The sequence below is a fragment of the Equus asinus genome, chromosome 11 (assembly GCF_041296235.1).
Source record: "Equus asinus isolate D_3611 breed Donkey chromosome 11, EquAss-T2T_v2, whole genome shotgun sequence".
NCBI lineage: Eukaryota > Metazoa > Chordata > Mammalia > Perissodactyla > Equidae > Equus > Equus asinus.
The window spans coordinates 8,028,439-8,050,812 of record NC_091800.1 but is presented as its reverse complement, the minus strand read 5'-3'; the positions used below and the strand labels follow the sequence as shown (position 1 = coordinate 8,050,812).

Sequence of the window (22,374 nt, the reverse complement as noted above, 5' to 3'; positions counted from 1 at the left end):
TATTAAATAGGATCCGCATGGTAACCACAAACCAGAAACCTATAACAAGCAGGAAAAAAAGTAAGACAAAAGAAATCAAACATCTTACTAAAGATAGCCATCAAACCACAAGTGAAGAGAGCAAGAGAAAAAGAAAGGAACTGAGAAGAACTACTAAAACACCCCCAAAAAGGAAAAAGTGACAAAATGGCAATAAATACATATTTATCAATAGCTACTTTAAATGTCAATGGACTAAATGCTCCAATCAAATACCATAGGGTGGCCAAGTGGATAAAAAAAACAAGACCCATGTATATGCTGCATACAAGAGACACACTTCAGACCTACAGACACTCACAAACTGAAAGTGAAAAGATGGAAAAAGATATTCCATGCAAATGGCAAAGAAAAGAAAGCGGGGGTAGCAATACTTATATCAGACAAAATAGATTTTAAATCAAAAACTGTAATAAGAGACAAAGACGGGCACTACATAATGATAAAGGGAACAATCCAACAAGAAAATATAACACTTGTAAATAGCTATGCACCCAACATAGGAGCACCTAAATATATAAAGCAATTATTAACAGACATAAGAGGAGAAATAGACAGTAACACAATAATAGTAGGGGACATTAACACTCCACTTACACCAATGGATAGATCATCCAAACAGAAGATCAATAAGAAAACACTTGCCTTAAAGGACACATTAGACCAGATGGACTTAGTAGATATGTACAGAACATTCCATCCAAAAACCACAGAATACACATTCTTTTCAAACGCCCATGGAACATTCTCCAGGACTGATCACATATTAGGCCACAAAACAAGTCTCAATAAATTTAAGAAGATCAAAATAATACCATGCATCTTTTCTGACCACAAAGGTATGAAACTGGAAATCAACTACAGAAAGAAAACCAGAAAAGCCATAAAAATGTGGAGATTGAACAAAATGCTACTGAACAATGATTGGGTCAATGAAGAAATCAAAGAAGAAATAAAAAAATTCCTGGAGACAAATGAAAATGAAAACATGACATGCCAGAATCTGTGGGATACAGCAAAAGCGGTTCTAGAAGGGAAGTTTATAGCAATTCAGGCCTTCCTCAACAAAGAAGAGAAATCCCAAATAGACAATCTAAAAGTGCACCTAAAGGTACTGGAAAAAGAACAACAAAGAAAGCCCAAAATCAGCAGAAGGAAGGAAATAATAAAAATCAGAGCAGAAATAAACGAAATAGAGACTAAAAAAACAATAGAAAAAATTAATGAAACCAAGAGCTGGTTCTTCGAAAAGATAAACAAAATTGACAAACTCTTAGCTAGACTCACCAAGAAAAAAAGAGAGAAGGCTCAAATAAATAAAATCAGAAATGAAAGAGGAGAGATTGCAAAGGACATCTCAGAAATACAAAAGATAAGAGAATACTATGAAAAGCTATAAGCCAACAAATTGGATAATCTAGAGGAAATGGATAAATTCATAGAAACATACAACCTTCCAAAACTGGACCAAGAAGATATAGAAAATTTGAATAGACAGATCACCAGTAAGGAGATCGAAACAGCAATTAAAAACCTCCCAAAAAATAAAAGTCCAGGACCAGATGGCTTCCCTGGTGAATTCTACCAAACATTCAAAGAAGACCTAATACCTATCCTTCTCAAACTCTTCCAAAAAATTGAAGAGGAGGGGAGGCTTCCTAAGTCCTTCTATGAAGCAAACATTATCCTGATACCAAAACCAGACAAGGACAACCCAAAAAAAGAAAATTACAGGCCAATATCACTGATGAACATCGATGCAAAAATCCTCAACAAAATACTAGCAAATCAAATACAACAATACATTAAAAAGATCATACATCATGATCAACCGGGTTTCATTCCGGGGATGCAGGGATGGTTCAACATCTGCAAATCTATCAACGTGATACACCACATTAACGAAATGAAGAATAAAAATCACATGATCATCTCAATAGACGCAGAGAAAGCATTTGACAAGATACAGCATCCATTTATGATAAAAACTCTAAATAAAATGCGTATAGAAGGAAAATACCGTAACACAATAAAGGCCATATATGACAAACCCACAGCAAATATCATTCTCAATGGAGAAAAACTGAAAGCTATCCCTCTAAGAACAGAAACCAGACAAGGATGCCCACTGGCAGCACTCTTATTTAACATAGTATTGGAAGTCCTAGGCAGAGCTATCAGGCAAGAAAAAGAAATAAAAGGGATCCACATCGGAAAAGAAGAAGTGAAACTGTCACTCTTTGCAGATGACATTATTTTATATCTAGAAAACCCTAAAGAGTCCACTAAAAAACTTTTAGAAATAATAAAGGAATATAGTCAAGTTGCGGGATACAAAATCAATGTGCAAACATCGGTTGCGTTTCTATACACTAACAACAAAGTAGCAGAAAGAGAAATTAAGAATACAATCCCATTTATAATTGCAACAAAAAGAATAAAATACCTAGGAATAAACTTAACGAAAGAGGTGAAAGATCTGTACACCGAAAACTATAAAACATTGTTGAAAGAAATTGAAGAAGACACAGAAATGGAAAGATATTCCGTGCTCTTGGATTGGAAGAATTAACATTGTTAAAATATCCATACTTCCTAAAGCAATCTATAGATTCAACGCAATCCCTATCAAAGTTCCAACAACACTTTTTACAGAAATAGAACAAAGAATCCTAGAATTTATATGGAACAACAAAAGACCCCAAATAGCCAAAGGATTCCTGAGAAAAAAGAACAAAGCTGGAGGTATCACATTCCCCGATTTCAAATTACAGTACAAAGCCATAGTAACCAAAACAGCATGGTACTGGCACAAAAACAGACACACAGATCAATGGAACAAAACTGAGAGCCCAGAAGTAAACCCACACGTTTATGGACAGCTAATATTTGACAAGGGAGCCAAGAGCATACGATGGAAAAAGGAGAGTCTCTTCAATAAATGGTGTTGGGAAACCTGGACAGCCACATGCAAAAGAATGAAAGTAGACCATTCCCTTACACCATGCACAAAAATCAACTCAAAATGGATTAAAGACTTGAATGTAAGACCCGAAACCATGAGACTTCTAGAAGAAAACATAGGCAGTACGCTCTATGACATTGGTCTGAGCAGCATATTTTCAAGTGCCATGTCTGACTGGGCAAGGGAAACAAAAGAAAAAATGAACAAATGGGACTACATCAAACTACAAAGCTTCTGCACAGCAAAGGAAACCATCAACAAAACGAAAAGACAACCTAACAATTGGGAGAAGATATTTGCAAACCACATATCAGATAAGGGGTTAATATCCAAAATATACAAAGAACTAATACAGCTCAACAAAAAAAATCCCGACAATCCAATTAGAAAATGGGCAAAAGACCTGAACAGAGATTTCTCCAAAGAAGATATACTCATGGCCAACAGGCATATGAAAAGATGCTCAACATCATTAGCTATCAGGGAAATGCAAATCAAAACTACAATGAGGTATCACCTCACTCCGGTCAGAATGGCTATAACTAACAAGACAGGAAACAACAAATGTCGGAGAGGGTGTGGAGAGAAGGGAACCCTTGTTCACTTCTGGTGGCAGTGCAAACTGGTGCAGCCACTATGGAAAGTAGTTTGGAGTAGCCTCAGAAAATTAAGGATAGATCTACCATACGATCCAGCAATTCCACTGCTGGGTATTTATCTAAAGAACTTGAAAACACAAAGGCATAAAGATACTTGCACCCCTATGTTCATTGCGGCATTATACACAATAGCCAAGACTTGGAAGCAACCTAGGTGCCCATCAAGGGACGAGTGGATAAAGAAGATGTGGTATTTATACACGATGGACTACTACCCAGCCATAAGAAATGACGAAATCCAGCCATTTGTGACAACATGGATGGACCTTGAGGGTATTATGCTGAGTGAAATAAGTCAGAGGGAGAAAATCAAATACCGTATGATCTCACTCATAAGTAGAAGACAAAAGAGACAAAAAAAAAAAATACATAGCATTGGAGATTGGACTGGTGGTTACCATTTGGGATGGAGGGAAGGGGGAGGGAAAAAGGGGTGATTAGGGTCACATGTGAGGGGATGCACTATAATTAGTGTTCGGGTGGTGAACATGATGTAATGTATACAGAATTTGAAACATGCTGTACATCCGAAAAAATTAAAATTAAAAAAATAAAATTAAATAAAAAAATAAAAGATGCAGACAGTCACATTAAAAAAATAAATAAATAAATATTTATCGAATGGCAGAAAAGACGGGAAGGATATATTGAAGACCATTCACTTTCTTCATGGACCCTACAGTTTAGAGGAAGAAACTGATATTAATTATGATAACACACAAATGTAAAATTTTAAAAAACTGTGGTAAAAGACACGCAATGCAAAACTCACCATCTTAACTATTTTTCAGTGTGTATGGTCATGTGCTGCACGACAACATTTTGGTCAACAATGGACCATGTATCTGATGGTGGTCCCATAAAATTAGTACCATATCGCTTAGGCGTGTGGTAGGCTATACCATCCATGTCTGTGTGAGCACACTCTGTGATGTTCACACAAGCACGAAATTGCCTAACAACGCATTTCTCAGAACGTATCCTGTCCTTAAGCGACGTGTGACTATAGTAGTGTTAACTATATTTCACATTGTTGTGCAACAGATCTCTAAAACTCTTCCATCTTGTAAAACTGAAACTCTGTACTCATTAAACACTAACTCCTCATTCCTCCCTCCCACTAATCTCTGGCAACCCCCATTCTCCTTTCCATCTATGAATTTGACTACTCCAGGTACCGCAAATAAGCAGAATCATACAGTATTTGCCTTTCTGTGGCTGGCTTATTTCACTTAGCATAATGTCCTCAAGATTCATTCATATTGCAGCAGGTGACAGGATTTCTTTCTTTTTAAAGGCTACATAACATTCCATTGTGTGTATATACCACATTTTGTTTATCTGTTCATCTGTCAATGGACATTTAGGTCGCTTCTACCTCTTGGCTATTGTGAATACTGCTGCTATGAACAAGGCTGTGCAAACATCTTTCCAAGATCCTGCTTTCAACTCTCCCAGGTATATGATCAGAAGTGGAATTACTGGATCATATGGTAGTGCTACTTTTAATTTTTTGAGGAACCTCTATACCATTTTCCACAGTGACGCATCATTTTACATTGCTACCAACAGTGCACAAGGATTCCATTTTCCACATTTTCACCAAAACCTGTTATTTTCTGTTTTTTTTTTTTTTAAGTGGCCATCCTAATGGGTGTAAGGTATTATCTCTTATACAAATATAAATTTTTAATAGTGGTAAGTGCAACAAAGGAGAGGTAAATTGTGCTAAGAGTAGGAGGATTTAACCTGATCAGGGATGCAAGGAAAGACACACTCAAGAAGCGATGACTCATCTGAGGTCTGAAAACTATGTAAGCATTTCTACACAGAAGGCCGAGAACAGGGCAATCAGGAAGTGAGGTGAGTAGATGCAAATGTACTGTGCACGAGCAGCACATGTGGGGAAGTGAGAGAAGACCAACCTGGGTGAGTGAGGAGTGAGGGACAGTATGACAGGAGTAGGGACTGGGGCTTCGCAGGGCCTAACGGGGCAGGAAAATGACCTGGACCTGTATCCTGAGGGCCATGGGAAGCCAGGGCAACAACTACATCAGATTTGTGTTTTTGTTTGTTTGTTTGTTTGTTTGTTTTTTGTTTTTTTTTTTGAGGAAGATTAGCCCTCAGCTAACTACTGCCAGTCCTCCTCTTTTTGCTGAGGAAGCCTGGCTCTGAGCTAACATCCGTGCCCATCTTCCTCTAGTTTATACGTGGGACGCCTACCACAGTATGGCTGCCAAGCACTGCCATGTCCGCACCCGGGATCCGAGCCAGCGAACCCCGGGACGCCGAGAAGCGGAACGTGCGAACTTAACCGCTGCGCCACCGGGCCGGCCCCAGATTTGTGTTTTGAAAGACTACTTTGGCTACAGTAGAGCAATGGATCCAGACAGACTGGATGCTAAGAAACTAGTCACGAGGCTACTGCACCGGTCCAGGCAAGAAATGCCACAGCACCAACTAACTGGACAGGACCAGAACTGGATGGAAAGAGACATACGTAAGAGATATTTAGGAGGTAAAAATGATAGGGCTTAGATTCAGCATAATGATGGGGGAAGAGACCTGAAACTCTAGAAGGAAAAAAGGACCAAGGTTCACACAATCTTAGGAATTAAATAATAATCCTACTTGGAAATTGCCATTTATTGAATAAATTAACCATTTTTTAGGAATAGATCAAATTTATTCTCAGTGGCATATGTTATTATTGCTCAGCTGGTTGCAGCATGACATAAACGCGACCAAAGTCCTGGGTCCTGACCTCCTCCCTCCCACACACAGCAGGAAATGGTGGAGTAATAGCCAACACTTTGGAAAAACTACTTGAAGTCAGATCCACACTTTATAAATCTTGGTTTATAAACTCTGCTTAAAGCAATTAATCAGCATAGATTAACAGCTCAGTTGTCCCCAGATTTTGTTTTTCAGGGAAAGCCTTGAGGAAGAGCCAAGACCCTTTTAATTGCAAGTGACTGAAGTCAAAGTCGGGTAGCCCACACCCTGGGTACCGGGGAGGGAGCGGGAGCGCCAAACTTCTCCCAGGCCCCAGTCTTATCTGAGGCTGGGTTTCCCACCTCTGAATCTTGCCTGCACTAAATTTAGCTTTGGAGAGTGAATCTGTGTTCCAAATCTCCGGTGGTCAAGAGCTGTGCTGTCCAACCCAGAGCCCCGGCCAGATGTGGCTACGGAGTGCCTGCAGTCGGTCTAGTCTGACTGGGATGTACTGCCAGTCGAACAGCACACTGGATTTCAAAGATTTAGTGCAAAAAGTATGTAAATAAGGTCATTAATGATTTCTTTTCATGTTGATTACACGTTGAAGTGATAATATTTTGGAATATTTGGAAATCTTGGTCTACATATAGTAATAAAAGTAATTTAACCTGTTTCTTTTTACCTACTTAATGGGGCCACTGGGAAATTTAAAATTACACATGTGTCTCCCGCTATTATCTCTACTGGACGGCACTGCTCAGGACACTGGACTCCTACCATTTTGAACTGCTGGCTGCTGAGAGATAGGCGTCTCTCAGAAAAGCCTCTATCTCCTCCCATCTCTGTTCCCAGCAGTCAGGTCTACCCAAGCCTGTCTTCTTTTTCTTGGGTGGGAGAGGAGGGACAGGGACATACTGAAAGCTACAAAAAGTAGGCAAAGTCCCTTGGTCCCCCACCCTGGGAGACTCCGCGCAGGGAGAGGCCACCAGCTGCTTCTGTGCAACAGCACAATCATGGCCAGCTTTCCAGATGGGACAGGAGAGTTCTCTCTATCTTAACTTGACCCAGCCAAGTTAAGTCACACCTTCTGCGTCCGTAACTTATTCATTAGGATTCTTTTCAGAAGTAACAGAAATCCAACTTGAATTGTCTTATGCAAAAAGCCTATCAGTTTATACGTATCTGAAAGTTGAGACATGGCCCTAGCTACAGGCAGAGCTGGATCCAGGAATACTCTCAATGCCATCACGTCTCAGTTCAGCTTTCCACAGTGCTCGATTCATCCCCAGCCAGGCACCTTCTCTGTGGCAGGCCCTGGCAGCTTCAGGCTATCATCCCTATATAACAAACCTAGAAGCAAGAGAGCTTTCTCCTTCCCCTACTAGTTTCTATAAAAAAAAATCCCTGGGTGGTCTCTAAGAGTCCTGGTGTGGGTTGCCATGCCCATTCCTGAACAGTCACTGTGGTCCATAAGATGAAGATTCTGGCTGACTAGTCCTGGGTGGCAGGTCCAGACCCAGAGGTGAAGCAGAAGTAGAACCAGCATTGTTTGAAGGCAAGTTCTGAAAGAGGGGAAGGGATTTAGGGACTGGGACCAAAAAAGGAGAAATGGATGTAGGGCAGGAGACAGACGACAAGAAGACACTGCACCTACCATGCAAAAGGCAACTTCGCTGCTGCTGAGTAGACTGGGCAGGGCCTGCCCTCACAGCACGCCCAGAGGCATCTGCACATTTAAATATGTCCTTCTTTCAGTTCCTATCCTTTATCAAAATCATGTTGCAATAATTTTAAAAAACACCTGCGAATGAAACTGCACTATAGGCAGAGACACAGGTAACCTGGTTTTCTCTTTTCTTGTCCTTACGACAGCTGGTTAATCCAGGTTCAAGAGCATACGATGTCCTCAATGGATGTTCAGCTATCTTACAATGCCGATGGCAACCACAGTAACTGAAAAGCTCACCCACTGTAAGTCCGCTTAGCATTTTAGTCTTCTTGGATACTGTCAACAATAGGTTTGCATCATGAGCTACACAAAAGAGGAAAACCTTGGCACATGCTCCACAGCACACTGTGGTTCTCCTTTCTCCCTTCTGAGTCTAACCTGCGCTGGCTCTCTTTCCTTGCACAAATCCTTTATCTTGTGGCCTTTCTCAGGCACCTCTCTACCTCTTAAACAGAACAAGCCCAAAGAACATCCATGGCTCTGGGTGGGAGAATCCAGCGATGGTCACAGACAAGGCCGCCTCTCTCTACAGAGGTCGGAGAGTAAAGCCCTGCCCGGAGCCTCAACTCCCGCGCCCAAGTACGTATTTCCACATGTTTGGAGAAAGGAAAAGTTCAAAACCACATCACACACACTCCACGGCCACTGAGTACAAATATTACAAACAAACAAAATCAGCATGTAATGTGTACTTTAATTTGCTGACAGATATTTAAAAAATTAACATCTGAATGAATGGCAAATGCCAACACCACAACAAAACCTTTAACCGAAGAGAAAAACAACTCACAATCAAAGCCGCCTGGCCTCTAATTAGCACACAGCATCCTTGAAACGAGAGGCCAAAATAAAATAAACTGCCAACACAGAGAACCACGCAGGGGGCCAGGGGCAGCAGGGACTAAACACTTAGTGCTTTCCATAACGTACTTAAAAAAAGACTGTTTGAAACCTGCCTTGCTGGTGTCCACGGGCAGGAGCTTGCTGCTCAAATATGAGCACCTTCTAACGCTACACTGATTCTTTAAACCTTCAACCGCACTGCAGGGAAAGGTGCTTCAGATACTATTTAATAAAAGCACAACTTTAAGGAGAACTGAGTGACATTTAAGCGACACCTGGTTTGTACCAGCATCCCACAGGTGCTTCCACAGTGACAAGCATGGGGTTCACGCCCTAGAGTCCAGCCAACAGGGGAAGTCCCAGCTCCTCTGCTCCCTGGACCGAGGTGCTGGTCCTTTCTTTCTAAGTCTCTGTTTCCTCCCATGGTCGTAGATTACCAGCTGAGCTAAGGCTTAATTCACTACTAAGTAACTGCATATGTAGAGCATATTTATATAAATGTACATTTTGTCTGAGACGGAGTAACTTCTCAGTAAATATTACCTAATATTACTTACATGCCTTGTTTTCTTTAATGTCCCTATTATCTCTAAAAATAGAAATTGTCTACTTCATATACCTGATGAAACTGAGGCTCAGAAATAATATAGTTATGGATACTGTGAACGACAGACTTAACTTCATGAGTTTCTTAGGCACAAGGTTAATTCAGTTCAAACCGCACTTTTGCTGTTAGCATTTGCTCTGAACAGGAAAGAAGCTGGATTCAGGTCACTGTAACCCAGACTGAGTCTGGCGACACTGCGGCCTTGCAGAGACGCAACCAGGGAAAAGTGGCTGCACGTCCCCTTACTGCCTGCAGAAAAAAATCTAAAATCACTTTAAAGAGCTAACAAATCTTTAAAAATATACTTTTTCTCCTGTTTGGTAATCAGGAAAAGAAAAACAAAACAACTTGGCATGACATGTAATGACTACAAAAGTCACTTTCTGATAGAACTGTTATCTGATGCCTGAATTTTCAGAACTTAGAGCCCAAATATTTATAGGGCTGTGAGAACCCATCTAGCTATCCCTGATCAAGTGAATGTTTCTGATTTTTCTTTTCTTTATCAATGGGGAATTTTTTGTCATGGTTTTAATTCTTTTCGGTTCTAGTGCTTGCCTCCCACAGGAATGAGTGCGGGTGCCAAACACAGAGGAATGGGGCACCCTGGACGGGTGACGAGAGATCCGTGAGGAACCAGGAAGTCCGTGCCCTCCTAATTTTGCTCCTGTTGCTTTTTGTTCAGATAATTATGTCATCCAGAAACACGGCCTGTTCCTTCTTGTTAGTCAGTCTTATTATTATACAAAATGTACACGTTTAAAAGCCAAAATGTAAATTGAACTTCAACAAATTACTTGGCCGAGTTCAATACACAAGAAAACTTTACAAAGAAGATGCCAAAAAGTTATTTCAAACCAAGAGGCAAGTCTCTACTGACGGGACTTCCTACCTCATGAGGTTGGCCACTTCTCTCACTAGCCAGGCACAGGCTTCTGAAATACATTATTTGAGGAACATAGGACCTACTTTATTTAATACTGCTGTATTAAAGATAATTCCAATAAGCTTACAATATTCATATTAGGTGCTTCTGGGATGTTATTACCTAAAACACTAATAATTGCAACACTAAAGTACTTATTCACCAAATCTTTAAAAAAATCTACCAGCACCTAACTTCGAGTAGAGTATAACATGCGATGTTAGCCTTAAGCCTGTTTTTTCAAATCACCTATTTTCCTGGTTGACCACATACTTTTGAATTGAAAAGAAACATCCTAACATCTACAGGCGGGTGAAGAGCATTTCTTAGGCACCTGCTCCTCACAAAGGACAGGCAGGATGCGCACAGGCCGGTCCCTCGAGAGCCCACGCCAGGGGTGGGCTTCAAGCATGGCTTCATTTGGTGTCTCGACAACTACATAAGAGACTTTCCTTGTTTCTTTGTCTTTCTATTGCACCTTTCACAGCCGCAGTAGGATTCTGGACGTGCTTCCCTCCTTGTGGTTGCACAATTCCAAGCATCTCAGTAGCAACTACATCATGCACATGAGAAGGCCATCTCTTTGATGGACTTCTTTCAGGAGCAAACACGCTTCTATCTCAGAAAGCCCCCCCACGAATGTCTCCTGGTGTCTCCGTCAGGGTTTCTAAACCACTCGCAATAGCATGGGGGTTGGGATCAAGCTCTCCCGGAGTTACGGGTGGAAATAGCTCTCCTAAGGTGCTGGGCCTCTTGCACAAGGCATAGCATGTGGATGCAAACTGGGCCCCCTTAGGAAAGGGCAAAGGAGTACGGATGCTGGGGACAACCAACCATGTCCCCACATCATGGAAGTTAACCTGAGGACAAGTCCTCTCCTGGCCTTCAGGTGGCCCTGTCCTACAGAGATGTTCTGGAACTGCCACTGAGCAATGATGGTGAGGGACACAATCGCTGACCCTACTTCTCGGCTTACCTCCTAGGGCACATGAAACTTGCAAACAGAACTCCTCTTTTAACACTTCATGTGGAAAATACCTGGGCCTGAGATCTTACTAGGCTGCAAAGTCCAGGAGACGGCAATTACCTAGGGAAGATGAGTAATTAATTGCTTTGATTCAAGGATGGCAAACAGCAACCATTCCTCCTTTTGTTTACTTTCAGTTCCTTGGGGTTTGCATTGTGTATACACAAGTGTGTATATAAAACTCAAAAGTAAACCCATTCCCTGTGTTTAGGGTAAAAAAAGCCTGTCATTTGCCAGAAACTGGCTGGAGCCTGGACTTGGCACTGCAGCCAGAGTTCGCAGTCTGCAGGCTTTGAAGTGAAAGGTTTCTCTCTTTTACTAGCCATGAAAAGAACTTTAAAGGAAAAGCACCACAGTTGGTGAGGAGTATTTTTCCATGGTGAACGATGTAATGTCTTTCGGTATAAGCCTCTATTTAGAAAGCTAGATGCCTTCAAGCAGTCACTGGCACTACCTGCTGTGTCTTACATAACCAAGCGCATGAGAAGTCAGTCAGCTGTGAATATTTGAAGTATACCATCTTCTCCTTTGATACCCAGCACTGGCTCAAACATTGTAATAGAATACTATTTTAGGTATTTTAGAACAGCGGTTCAAGCTTTAAAAGGAGGAATAGTCGGGAGATTTATTAAAATTCAGAGGCTGGGGCCCCACACCCAGAGATTCAGATTCAGAGAGTGTGTGTGTGTGCGTGCGAGTGTGCACATGCGTATTGTAAGTACGTACTTTTGGGGAGGAGGCTGTCATTTTAGCAAACAACCCAGACGATTCAGACATAGGTGGTCAACGGACCTTACTGAGAAATATCACTTCTAGAACCTAAAAAATGTTAAAGTTCATTGGCCAAAACAATTGGGAGTTTAAGTCGCAATATTCCTATTTACAAAAGTTCACAAATAATTGATCAGTCCAGGAAAAAGAAGAGCAAGTATGTTTTACATTTCCCATAGGTTATCCTATTATAGCCGCACCACATTCCTCTGAGATAATTAGGGTGGGTAATACCATTCCGACTTTGCTGATAAGGAAACTAAGGCAGGCTGTGATTTACCAAGGGTTACAAAGCTGGCAGGAGCAGCTCTCTTGACCTTTAAACAGAGGTCAAACAAGAAGGCATCCTCACAGATACTCCCAAAGTAAAAAGCCTTGAGAAATACCTGCAGAAAATATAAGCACACTTCCTGGTCCAGTTTTCCTATTTCTCTAATCCAAAGCTCTGCTCGAGCAGGCAACTTTGGGCTAAAGGAAGTTTGCCATTTTCCACCTTTAAGCACTGCCTCTGGGACCCATTATGGAGAGGATTATAACCCATGGTTATGCTATTGGGAGAAAGAAAAACATGGTCCCCTGTGGAAAAACATCATCACCTGTTTTCCCTAGTTGAGGACTTTGGCATGAACCAGGACAGACACACCTGAGGTTTTAATTCACTTTAGATCTAAACTTGGGCCTAGAAAAATGGAAAAACAGGGTGCCCCTTAAAATCCCACAAATGTTGCATATTGTCAGGAGAAGCAGCACAGAGATGACTGCTTTGATTTCAGAAACTTCCACTGGGACTTCCTGGCTCATTGTCTGGTGGGGTTTCACGTACCACATCAGGAGGTGCTTTAGGGAAGATAAAGCCTCTTTGACAGTGGAAAAGAACTCTAATTCTACAGCCCTTCCTTTCCTTTGCCCTCCAGGGAAAATGTGCCTTCTCCCTCGTGAGAAAAACTCCCAATATAAAGCACAAGACAAAGAAATATTTAATCAAATTAGTTTGGGAAACCCCCACAGAAACAATGCATCTTTTCAACAGTTTAAGATGTTATGAATAGACAGAATGTTCCATGTGTTGAATCCATCTCCAGCTCCTGGGTGAGAAATGCTGTTTGCCATTAGACACTAGTTTAATTTCTAGAGCTCAAAAAAACCATGTTCATTTGCCAGAAACCTACTGCTTCATGAACTACAAAAAATGGTTTATAAAAGTCACTAGAAACATTCTTAAAATAACAATAACAATAATAATAACAGTAATAATAATAACAATAAACCAGTCTTTTCCCAGAGTATTCCCACTCTGAGCATTCCCCACCTGTCTTCGTCAGCGCGGGCTGGCAGAACAAAATAACACAGACTGGGTGGCTATCAACAACAGAAATTTATTTCTGCGTTCTGGAGGCTGAAGGTCTGAGATCAGGAGGCCAGCAAGGCCGGGTCCTGGCGAGGCCCCCTTCCGAGGCGCAGGTGTTCACCTTCGCACTGTGTCCTCACACGGCAGAACACAAGTCAGCTAGCTCTCTGGCCTCTTCCTATAAGGGTACTAATCGCATTCACGACCTAATCACCTCCCACAGGCCCTGCATCCAAATACCATGACACTGAGGATTAGGGCTTCCACAAAGGAATTTGAGGGGGCCCCAGTCAATCCATAACACCAGCCAGAACCAAAGGGAGGCACGCGGCGTGGGCATATTTTCAATAGTCCCCAAGAGAGCCAACTCCTGTTTCTGCCTACACCTGAGCCCAGTTCCCGTCTTTCTTTATGACAGCATGTGATTCCTCTGGAGGCAGCAGAAAGCCTTTCTGAGACTTCAGTCTAGTTTTAGCCACTCTCCACCCAAACGACTGTTCAAAAGTGTTGAAATATTTTTTAATACTTCTCTGCCACTTTTCAAAAAATGAACAAACCATTGGGCAGCAGAAACCAGGAGAAAGAGTATTAAAGTTGACTCTGACGTTGTTTTCTGACACCTTGTCCCCACTAAGAGCTCCCTGCCTGAGAAAGACTAGAGACGACAAACAGCTCTTTAAAAGATGGCCATTACCCACTCAGAAGTCCTGTGACATGAAAAGTACATTCATCATCTCAGTCAATGTCTAACGAAAACCTCAGTCTCAGCCAGCTATGTTTGATTTCAAAACAACATCATTTGCCTCGTGGAAACAAACCAACCAACAAAAAAGTTAAAATGAAGGGCTGGCCCATGGCCAAGTGGTTAAGTTCGCATACTCCACTTCAGCGGACTGGGTTTGCCAGCTCGGATCCTGGGTGTGGACCGACACACCACTCATCCAGCCATGCTGTGACAGCATCTCACGTAGAAGAACTAGAGTGACTTACAACTAGGATATACAACTATGTGGCGGGGCTTTGGGGAGAAAAAAAAGTTAAAACAAGATGGTTTAAGTAAAAAAGAAAAAGCTTTTATACCAAAGTGAAATAATATTATATAGTGATTTAGTATTACAATTTCTTTGCTTTTGGATGGTAGGAATAGTTCATTGAATTTCTTCAGAAAGTCCCCAACTATGGAAATGACACCATTAACCACACAGACCAGCACGCGACTTGGATAGTGAAAATGTGGCATGTTAGTGACTGCGTGGCAAACGTGGTCCCTTGGCGCTTTGAAAGTCAGCCTTTTGATGGGAGTGAGAGTCGGCAACCCGCCTAATTTGTGCACATGTGAACTGAAATTACTGATACAAATGCATACAGAGGGTGCTCACTAGGGCATCTCTTTGTGGGGGCACTGGGAGGGGCTTTCAAAGGAACAGGCTTTGTCGGCCAGTCACATATCAACTGACCCCATCCAGGCAGCTGTCATTCTCCTCTAATTCAGGAAACTGTCTACAGCAATCAGCTGCAGTCCCTTTTATTGTCCTGAACCAGAAAATACCCTGCAGGAAATATTCATCAGACCATACTCACCCTTAATCAGAAGGAAGAGAACACAAAGCAGACATTCTAGGCACCAACACCTTACCAAATGATCCTCAGTGTAGTGAATACTTTCCCTGATTTGTTTTTTGGGGGATGAATCACACTGCTTTAAAATATAACCGATTTCTTTGAATGTACAAAGTATCTTTGTTGGGAAACACTTATTTTGCTACACAACAATCTTCTCGGTTCTTATAATTTCCTCTTTCACCTGGATTTGGCAAAGAACTAAACAGTGTGTTACGTGTTTGCCCTGGTTCCTTACAGAGAGCAAAGATGCATTAGGGGACACATGAGCTTACTTGTGTAGGATATTTCTGTCCCACTCAGCACCCACACTTACAGAAGGTCCCAGACAGCCTGGGGTCTATCAGCTGACTGTCCGCCAAGTAAAAAAGGTAAGCAATGCCACCCTGGATTATTTCAGGTGAAATAGCTGCTGGACATGTATCCAAACTTGGGTAGACCCAGGAATTTCGGTACATTTCTGCAGAGTAAGTGAGGCAAAGATGGCAGCCAGATGTGCCATGCACAGGCCTGCCCCTAAAATACATATCCCAGGGCAGAAACACCAGTAGAAGTCCCCAACTCACAGTCCTTCTCTTTCCATACTTAGTTCTGTCCCACAGCACAAGCATCTTCATGCAAATGTGGGTGGATATACCAATGGACCCAGGGCACATCCCTTGCAAATAGCTGTCCCTTGGACCCGGGGGTGCGCACTCTGGCCTGGATCTGGGCAGAGAACCAGGCAGACCTGGGAAGTGGGCTTTTGGCTGTCTGGGAAGGAAACTCAGCGTCCTGGGAAGCCAAGGAATGGACTAGAAGTGGGGTGCTCGCTTTGTGCACCATGGGCTTCTTACTCTGTGAAAGGAAACATATCCAGCCAGGGATGGCCAATGCAGAGGCCTCTAAAGCAAAGGAACTGAGGCGGCCCCTTGTCAGGGTCTCAGGGCAGTGCTGGCTGTGGTCTGTGAGATGGACCTGGGGGATCTGGGTCTGAACAGTTTCATTTCTAAATTGAGGAGGTTTGGACCACAGGATTGCCATGCTTTTCTCCAGACCCAATACTGTGGGATTCTAAGATCCACTTTGTCACTTTTGATGGCTCAATCTCAAACACTGGACAAAGATAATAAAGAAGAAAATATTACAAAAATTCAAATGAGTATAAAGGTCTTGAATCTCAGCCTCTCCAGTTAAAGAGATGAACAATGAGATATTCTGATTAATTAATGACCTGGTTAACAGAGTCGTTAGATTTATCTTTCACAGGTGACTAATTATCAACTCATCAGAGTATAATATACACTGAACATCAAAAGTATAATCAACATAATCATTAGATTATGAATAATTCAAAATATCTCCAGTTTTCCAAGGGCCATGACCTGTACGCATCAGAACTGTGTGTAATCAACATTGTGGAAACGTGGACAAGCAGGGTAAGTCAGAGGATTCAAGTCAACAGTTTTCACGATAGCTAAAATTTCAAATGCCATTTCTATGAATTGGACAATCTCTTCCAGGTGCTTTCATTTGGTTTGTTTTGCTCCTGATAAATTTTGATGGAAGCAGGCAATATCAACCTCTCCTGAAGTTCATCATTGTCATAAGACATGGAAAGCCCACACACAGAAAAGCATTGCTGTCATGAGACACGGAGAGTCCACTTACAATGACCAGCACTGACCTGTCCTTTCATATCTGGAGCAATGGGAATGGTAGGCCAGATGGTTGAGTAGATGCCAAAAAACACCAACCAGATCAGCATGCTTCCCCAGACAGCCAGATGACTGAACTGCAAAGAAAACACACGCTCAGGCAGGGCTTCTCTGCTGGCACGGGAGAGCCACTGAACGCCATCGGCCACAGAATCCCTGTGTCCAAGCTGCCTTTCTTTATGGAAAGATTTCGACAACTCATCAGTTATTGGAGAGTTCCATCTTTCTAATTTTCTTGTCTCCAAATTTTGAACAATGAATTCAAGTAACCAGTGGCCCTGAACTCCTCTGAAGATGAAAGTGCTTTTGCTGCTACAGCTGACCTTCCTCCAGATCCATCCCATACTTTTGGCAGGCTCTCTCCATTCCTCACCAGTGTTTGCTCCAATTTGGAGTTGTATAAAACAAGGTCTCATTAATCTAGTAAGAGAGCACTGAACAGACCAAATGAACAAGATGTTTTTATTTATCATTTTGAGACTTTGATTGTTCTTTTCATTTTCCAAAGAACTTTTAAAAAATCTGGATATTAAAAAATCTGGAATAGATATCTTAACAACACCCTTTAAGAATCTACTGAGTTGTAAATTTTTTCTCCTTTGTCCTCTTAATGTGATGATCCTTGCCTTCTTGCCTTCTTCCACACTCCATAATCTCATTCATCAGCAAGTTCTGTTAGCTTTTTAAAAAAAGTACATCCAGAATCTGCGCCCTTCTCACCACCTCCTCCTCAAACATCCAGGCTAAGCCAGCATCACCTCTCAGGTGGGTCAATTTCCCTTGTCCCTTAACAAATCCCCGCTTCCACGTTAATCTCCCACCCCTCCCCCATTTTCTCAGCACAGAATTCGGAGCCTATTTAAATAGCAGTGACAGAAGACATGAAACATTGGTCATAATCCCCAAATGTTGGAAATAATCAAAGCGTCTAAAGTTGGGGATAACGATAGAAGTTAATACTCTTTAATCATGAACAAGAATCATATAGAAGTATATTTTAAGGTGTGGAAAATGTTCACGATATATTTTTAAGTGAAAAAGATTACAAAACTATCTGTTCTGTAATGCATTACCTTATTAAAAAATAAACACAGAGAACAAAGTTTGGAAGATGATACAGCAAAGAGTTAACAGTAACTATCTTTTGGGGGTAAAATTAAGGAAATTCTAATTCTCCTTTTTGTGGTTCTGTATTTTCTGTGTGTATTTTTTCTTTGACAAGGTGCATATACATTTGAAATGAAATGACTGTTAATAGCTTAGATCTGTATTAAGTGTCAAGCAAATGCATCCTCAGGAAACTTTGGATTGCAAATTTGCCCTGATAAAGATCAAAACACAATTTTAAATATGCAAAACTTAAAATAAGATAGCTAGATATTGCACACTGTTTTCCCAAGGCTTAAAATGATTATCAAACCATAAAAAAATACCTATACTGGAGAGAAACAATTCTAGAGAAAACTTACTCTAGTCCAAGCTGTAGTTTCCAAACCAGCTTTCAGACAAACAGTCACAACGACATACTGTGAAAAGAAAGAGGAATTTGGGAAAACATATTATCCTCAGTGAGTTATTTTTACTTCCCAGGAAAAATCCCAAGGCTCCCCTCTAGAGGCACTGCCCCCAGGGCAGCTGTGCATGGAAAGTGCCATCTTGGGAGCTAATTCTCTAGGGGTTAGTTTTAGGGCATATACAGGCAGGTTTACTTCAAGAAAAGCTCATTTTAGTGACTATCTTCTCACAAGTAATAGTTTCTTTTGCCCTTTTCTTAGCTCGGAGGCTTTGGGGAAAATGACCTCCTTCAGCACTGTTTTTTCACAGGAGATCTGAAATGGTCATTTGCAGAATGAGGAAATCTGTTAATCACTTGTCCAGAAATCTTGACTCTGCACGATCTTCTCTAAAAAATGAGGTAAGATTTCACAACCATTCTGAGCTTTAAGAAATCTATAACATACAGTTTAAAGATTTAAAACAAATAGTAATGAGGAAGGCCTCACATAAAGAATTTCCAGAGGCAGAACCTACACACAGGCCACTTAAGAACGGTTCAAGAAACAGAGAGAAACTTACCGTGTAAACAATATTTCCAACAAATAAGTAGTCTGTGGCATGACCATTGGCCAACACAGTATCTAAAAGACAAAGAAGTTACTTTTAACTTCTGGAACAGAGCACTGAAATCTATGTTATTCAGAACATAAAAACAGAACTTTAGGAACGCTTATCAAAATACAAGGGAATTTCGAAAATTGCGTCATCTGTGATTCTAATGCCTTCTCTTTCTAACTCTGAATTTTTTCCATCTTACATTTTCTGCAAATGAAGCAAATGAACAAAGTTAGCTTTCCAACAAACCAAACAACCAAACACTTGATCTGCATTGAAATTTACTTTTTTATAAAGATTAAAATCTCCCTTTGTTGGGTTAAAAAAAAGGGATAGAATAAAAACATCTTATCTCTTTATTAATGTCAGTATGAGTCCTTTTCCAAGTGTTCATTTACTACTCATTTTTAGTTTTTGCTAAATTGAAATTATAGGCCAATAAAAGAAGATGTCTACCGGAATACAAAATCAATTCATAATTATTGAACTCAGAATTTTGGAGGGTATTCACTACTCATGTTCTGAAATGCAACTACATGAACTTCTGGAGTCTATAAATTTGGGGAATGCAGACAATCCAATGAGAGACGTCTGGAAAATACAACTAGGATTTTGAAGCTTTAATTTTCATGTCTTTTCCACTTTTTTCTTTGTTATGGATGACTATTACAACATATATAACAATCACTAAGGCGGCACTCTAATAGAATTGTCTAATTCATGTCAGCTAGCCTGCTGTGAAAAATCTGGTTTTTATCCAGAGGGGTCAAAGCCTGTTTTAAGATCAGGATGGTTTCTTCGGATGATACGGCCAATCTCCTTTTATTCTCTTTTATACTCAGATTTAGATCTGTGTCCTATAGGCCAAGTGTATAGGGATTTTTGTGTTCAAATTTCCAACCCAATAACTGCTATGCACACATATTTGGGCTCGCCAATTTATCCATGTGCTTGTTGAAGATTCCAACTCTTATTAAAGAATCAAGATCTGTTTAGTTTTCTGAAACACTGTAATGATCAAGTAGCTTCACAGGCACAATATGGAAATTGCGTGGCCCTGGATCCAGCTCCACGGCATGCCCTTTCTCCTGATTCTAGATAGGTAAATTTGTGGATGAGGAAAGATTAACCCACCAAGCAACATCATGGGCTGCATTAGGTACAGACCTAATCTGAGGGTTTCCTTCATCCCAGGAGAACAGAGAGAGATATGGCCACTGACTTAAAAAGGAATGACCTCAAAGCCTAGGGGAGAGGTGGTGGAGAGAGACTAGAAGCTTAGGCAGGACTTCATTAAAAGGAAGCAGAGAAAAAGTTGAAAAAGTAAGAGAGAGGCTAAATTAACCTCAAGAAAGCAACACATTGACGTATTAGCAAACAGTTCTTCAAAACTGTGGGGGTTCACTTTTCAGTAACTGGTCCTAAAATTGATAAATGCAACACTTTTAAAAGTATGCCTCAATCAAAAACACTTGAGATTAGACAGGAGACCATTCCTTTGATTCTAACAGAGATTATAGTCTTGAAAGTGGTAACATTATTCTGTCATTTACTCAACAAGTATTTATTTAAAGTCTACTGTATGCCAGGTACTACTATGGGAACCAGGGAGGCAAAGACCCTGTCTTCAGGAGCTCACATTTATAGCTGGGGAAGCAGAACATAAATACACAAACAGATACACAGTAAAATGTCAGGTGTAATAAACGCTACAAAGAAATATAAGGCAGGGTAATGGAATCGAGAGTGACAGGGGCTGTTGTTTTAGATAGGGAGTTCAGAAAAAGTCTTTTTGGGAAGGTAACATTTGAGCAGATCTGAACAGTATGAGGGAATGAGCTACATGATTATCTAGAGCGAGATCATTCCAGGCAGAGAGAAGAGGAATTGCCAACAGTCTGAATATAGACAGCATTGATAAGCTCAAAGACCATCACAAAGACCATTTTGGCTGGAAACACTGGGAGAGTGCTCAGTTACAGGGGCAAATTAACGTAGGCCATGGTGAGGAGTTTGGATTTCTTGGCTAATTGTGCTAGAAAACCACAGGAGGATTCTGAGCAGAGTGAAATGGTACGAGTTATGCTCTTAAGGGAATAGTCCAGCTTTTATGGAAGAATAAATCTTGGACAACCAAGAATGGAGTAATAACAAATGCAATGCCAGTTTGGAAATACATCCAGGAGGGCGATGCTGGTGGTGTGTAGAGCTGTGTCCAATGTGGTAGCCACTAGCTGCCGCAGTTGTTTATATTTAAATTAATCAAAATAAAACAAAAAATTTAGTTCTTGCCAAGTCCTGGGGAGGAGGGGAAAAATGAGGAGTTATTGCCTAATGTGTACAGAGTTTCAGTTTTGGGTGATGAAAAAATTTTGGAATAGATAATGGTGATGGCTGCACAACATTCTGAATGTAACTAATGCCTCTGAATAGCACACTTAAAATGGATCATAGAACTAAAACTACAAAACTTATTAAGATAAAACGGGGTAAATCTTCACGGCCTTATTTGGCAATGGTTTCTTAGATATGACAGCAAAAGCACAGTGACAAAAGAAAAAGATGGATCAGCTAGATTTCATCGAAATTAGAAACTTTGTGCTTCAAAGGACACCAGCAAGAAAGGGAAAAGACAACTTGCAGGATGGAGAAAGCACTTTCAAATATTTGATAAAGAACTTATATTTAGATATATAAAGAACTCTTACAACTCAACAATAAAAAGATAAATAACAATTTAAAAACAGCCAAAGGATATGAATAGACACTTTTCCGAACAAGATGTACAAATGAGTGCATGCAGAGATGTTCAACATTAGCCATCAAGGAAATATAAAATCAAAACCACAATGAGATATCATTGAGCCACTAGGGCGGCTATAATAAAAAAGAGAGATAATTGGGGGCTGGCCCCGTGGCCGAGTGGTTAAGTTCGCACGCTCTGCTGCAGGCGGCCCAGTGTTTCGTTAGTTCGAATCCTGGGCGCGGACATGGCACTGCTCATCAGACCACGCTGAGGCAGCGTCCCACATGCCACAACTAGAAGAACCCACAACGAAGAATACACAACTATGTACCAGGGGGCTTTGGGGAGAAAAAGGAAAAAATTAAAAAAATCTAAAAAAAAAAGAGAGATAATAATAAGAGGTGGCAAGTATGTGGTAAAATGATAACCCTCATATACTGCTGGTGGGAAAGTAAAATGATACAGCCACTTTGGAAAACTGTGAGGAAGTTCCTCAAAGGTTGTGTATAATTACCATATGACCCAGCAATTCCATTCCTAGGTACATACTCTAGAGAAATAAAAATAT

At 40.9% G+C, this 22,374-nt stretch overlaps 1 protein-coding gene across 5 annotated transcripts in view; it reads right to left on the bottom strand.

The window, feature by feature from the left end:
* Nucleotides 1-22,374, bottom strand: part of LOC106832434 (phospholipid-transporting ATPase IB) — a 588,664-nt gene that overhangs the window by 133,951 nt on the left and 432,339 nt on the right. For all 5 annotated transcript variants that reach the window (XM_044777414.2, XM_070520415.1, XM_070520416.1 and 2 more), the window contains 3 exons: nucleotides 19,025-19,086; nucleotides 18,418-18,474; nucleotides 16,918-17,025 (listed from right to left, as the gene is read on the bottom strand). In XM_044777414.2, the coding sequence (XP_044633349.1) occupies nucleotides 16,918-17,025; nucleotides 18,418-18,474; nucleotides 19,025-19,086 (227 nt within the window). The remainder of the gene's footprint in view (nucleotides 1-16,917; nucleotides 17,026-18,417; nucleotides 18,475-19,024; nucleotides 19,087-22,374) is intronic.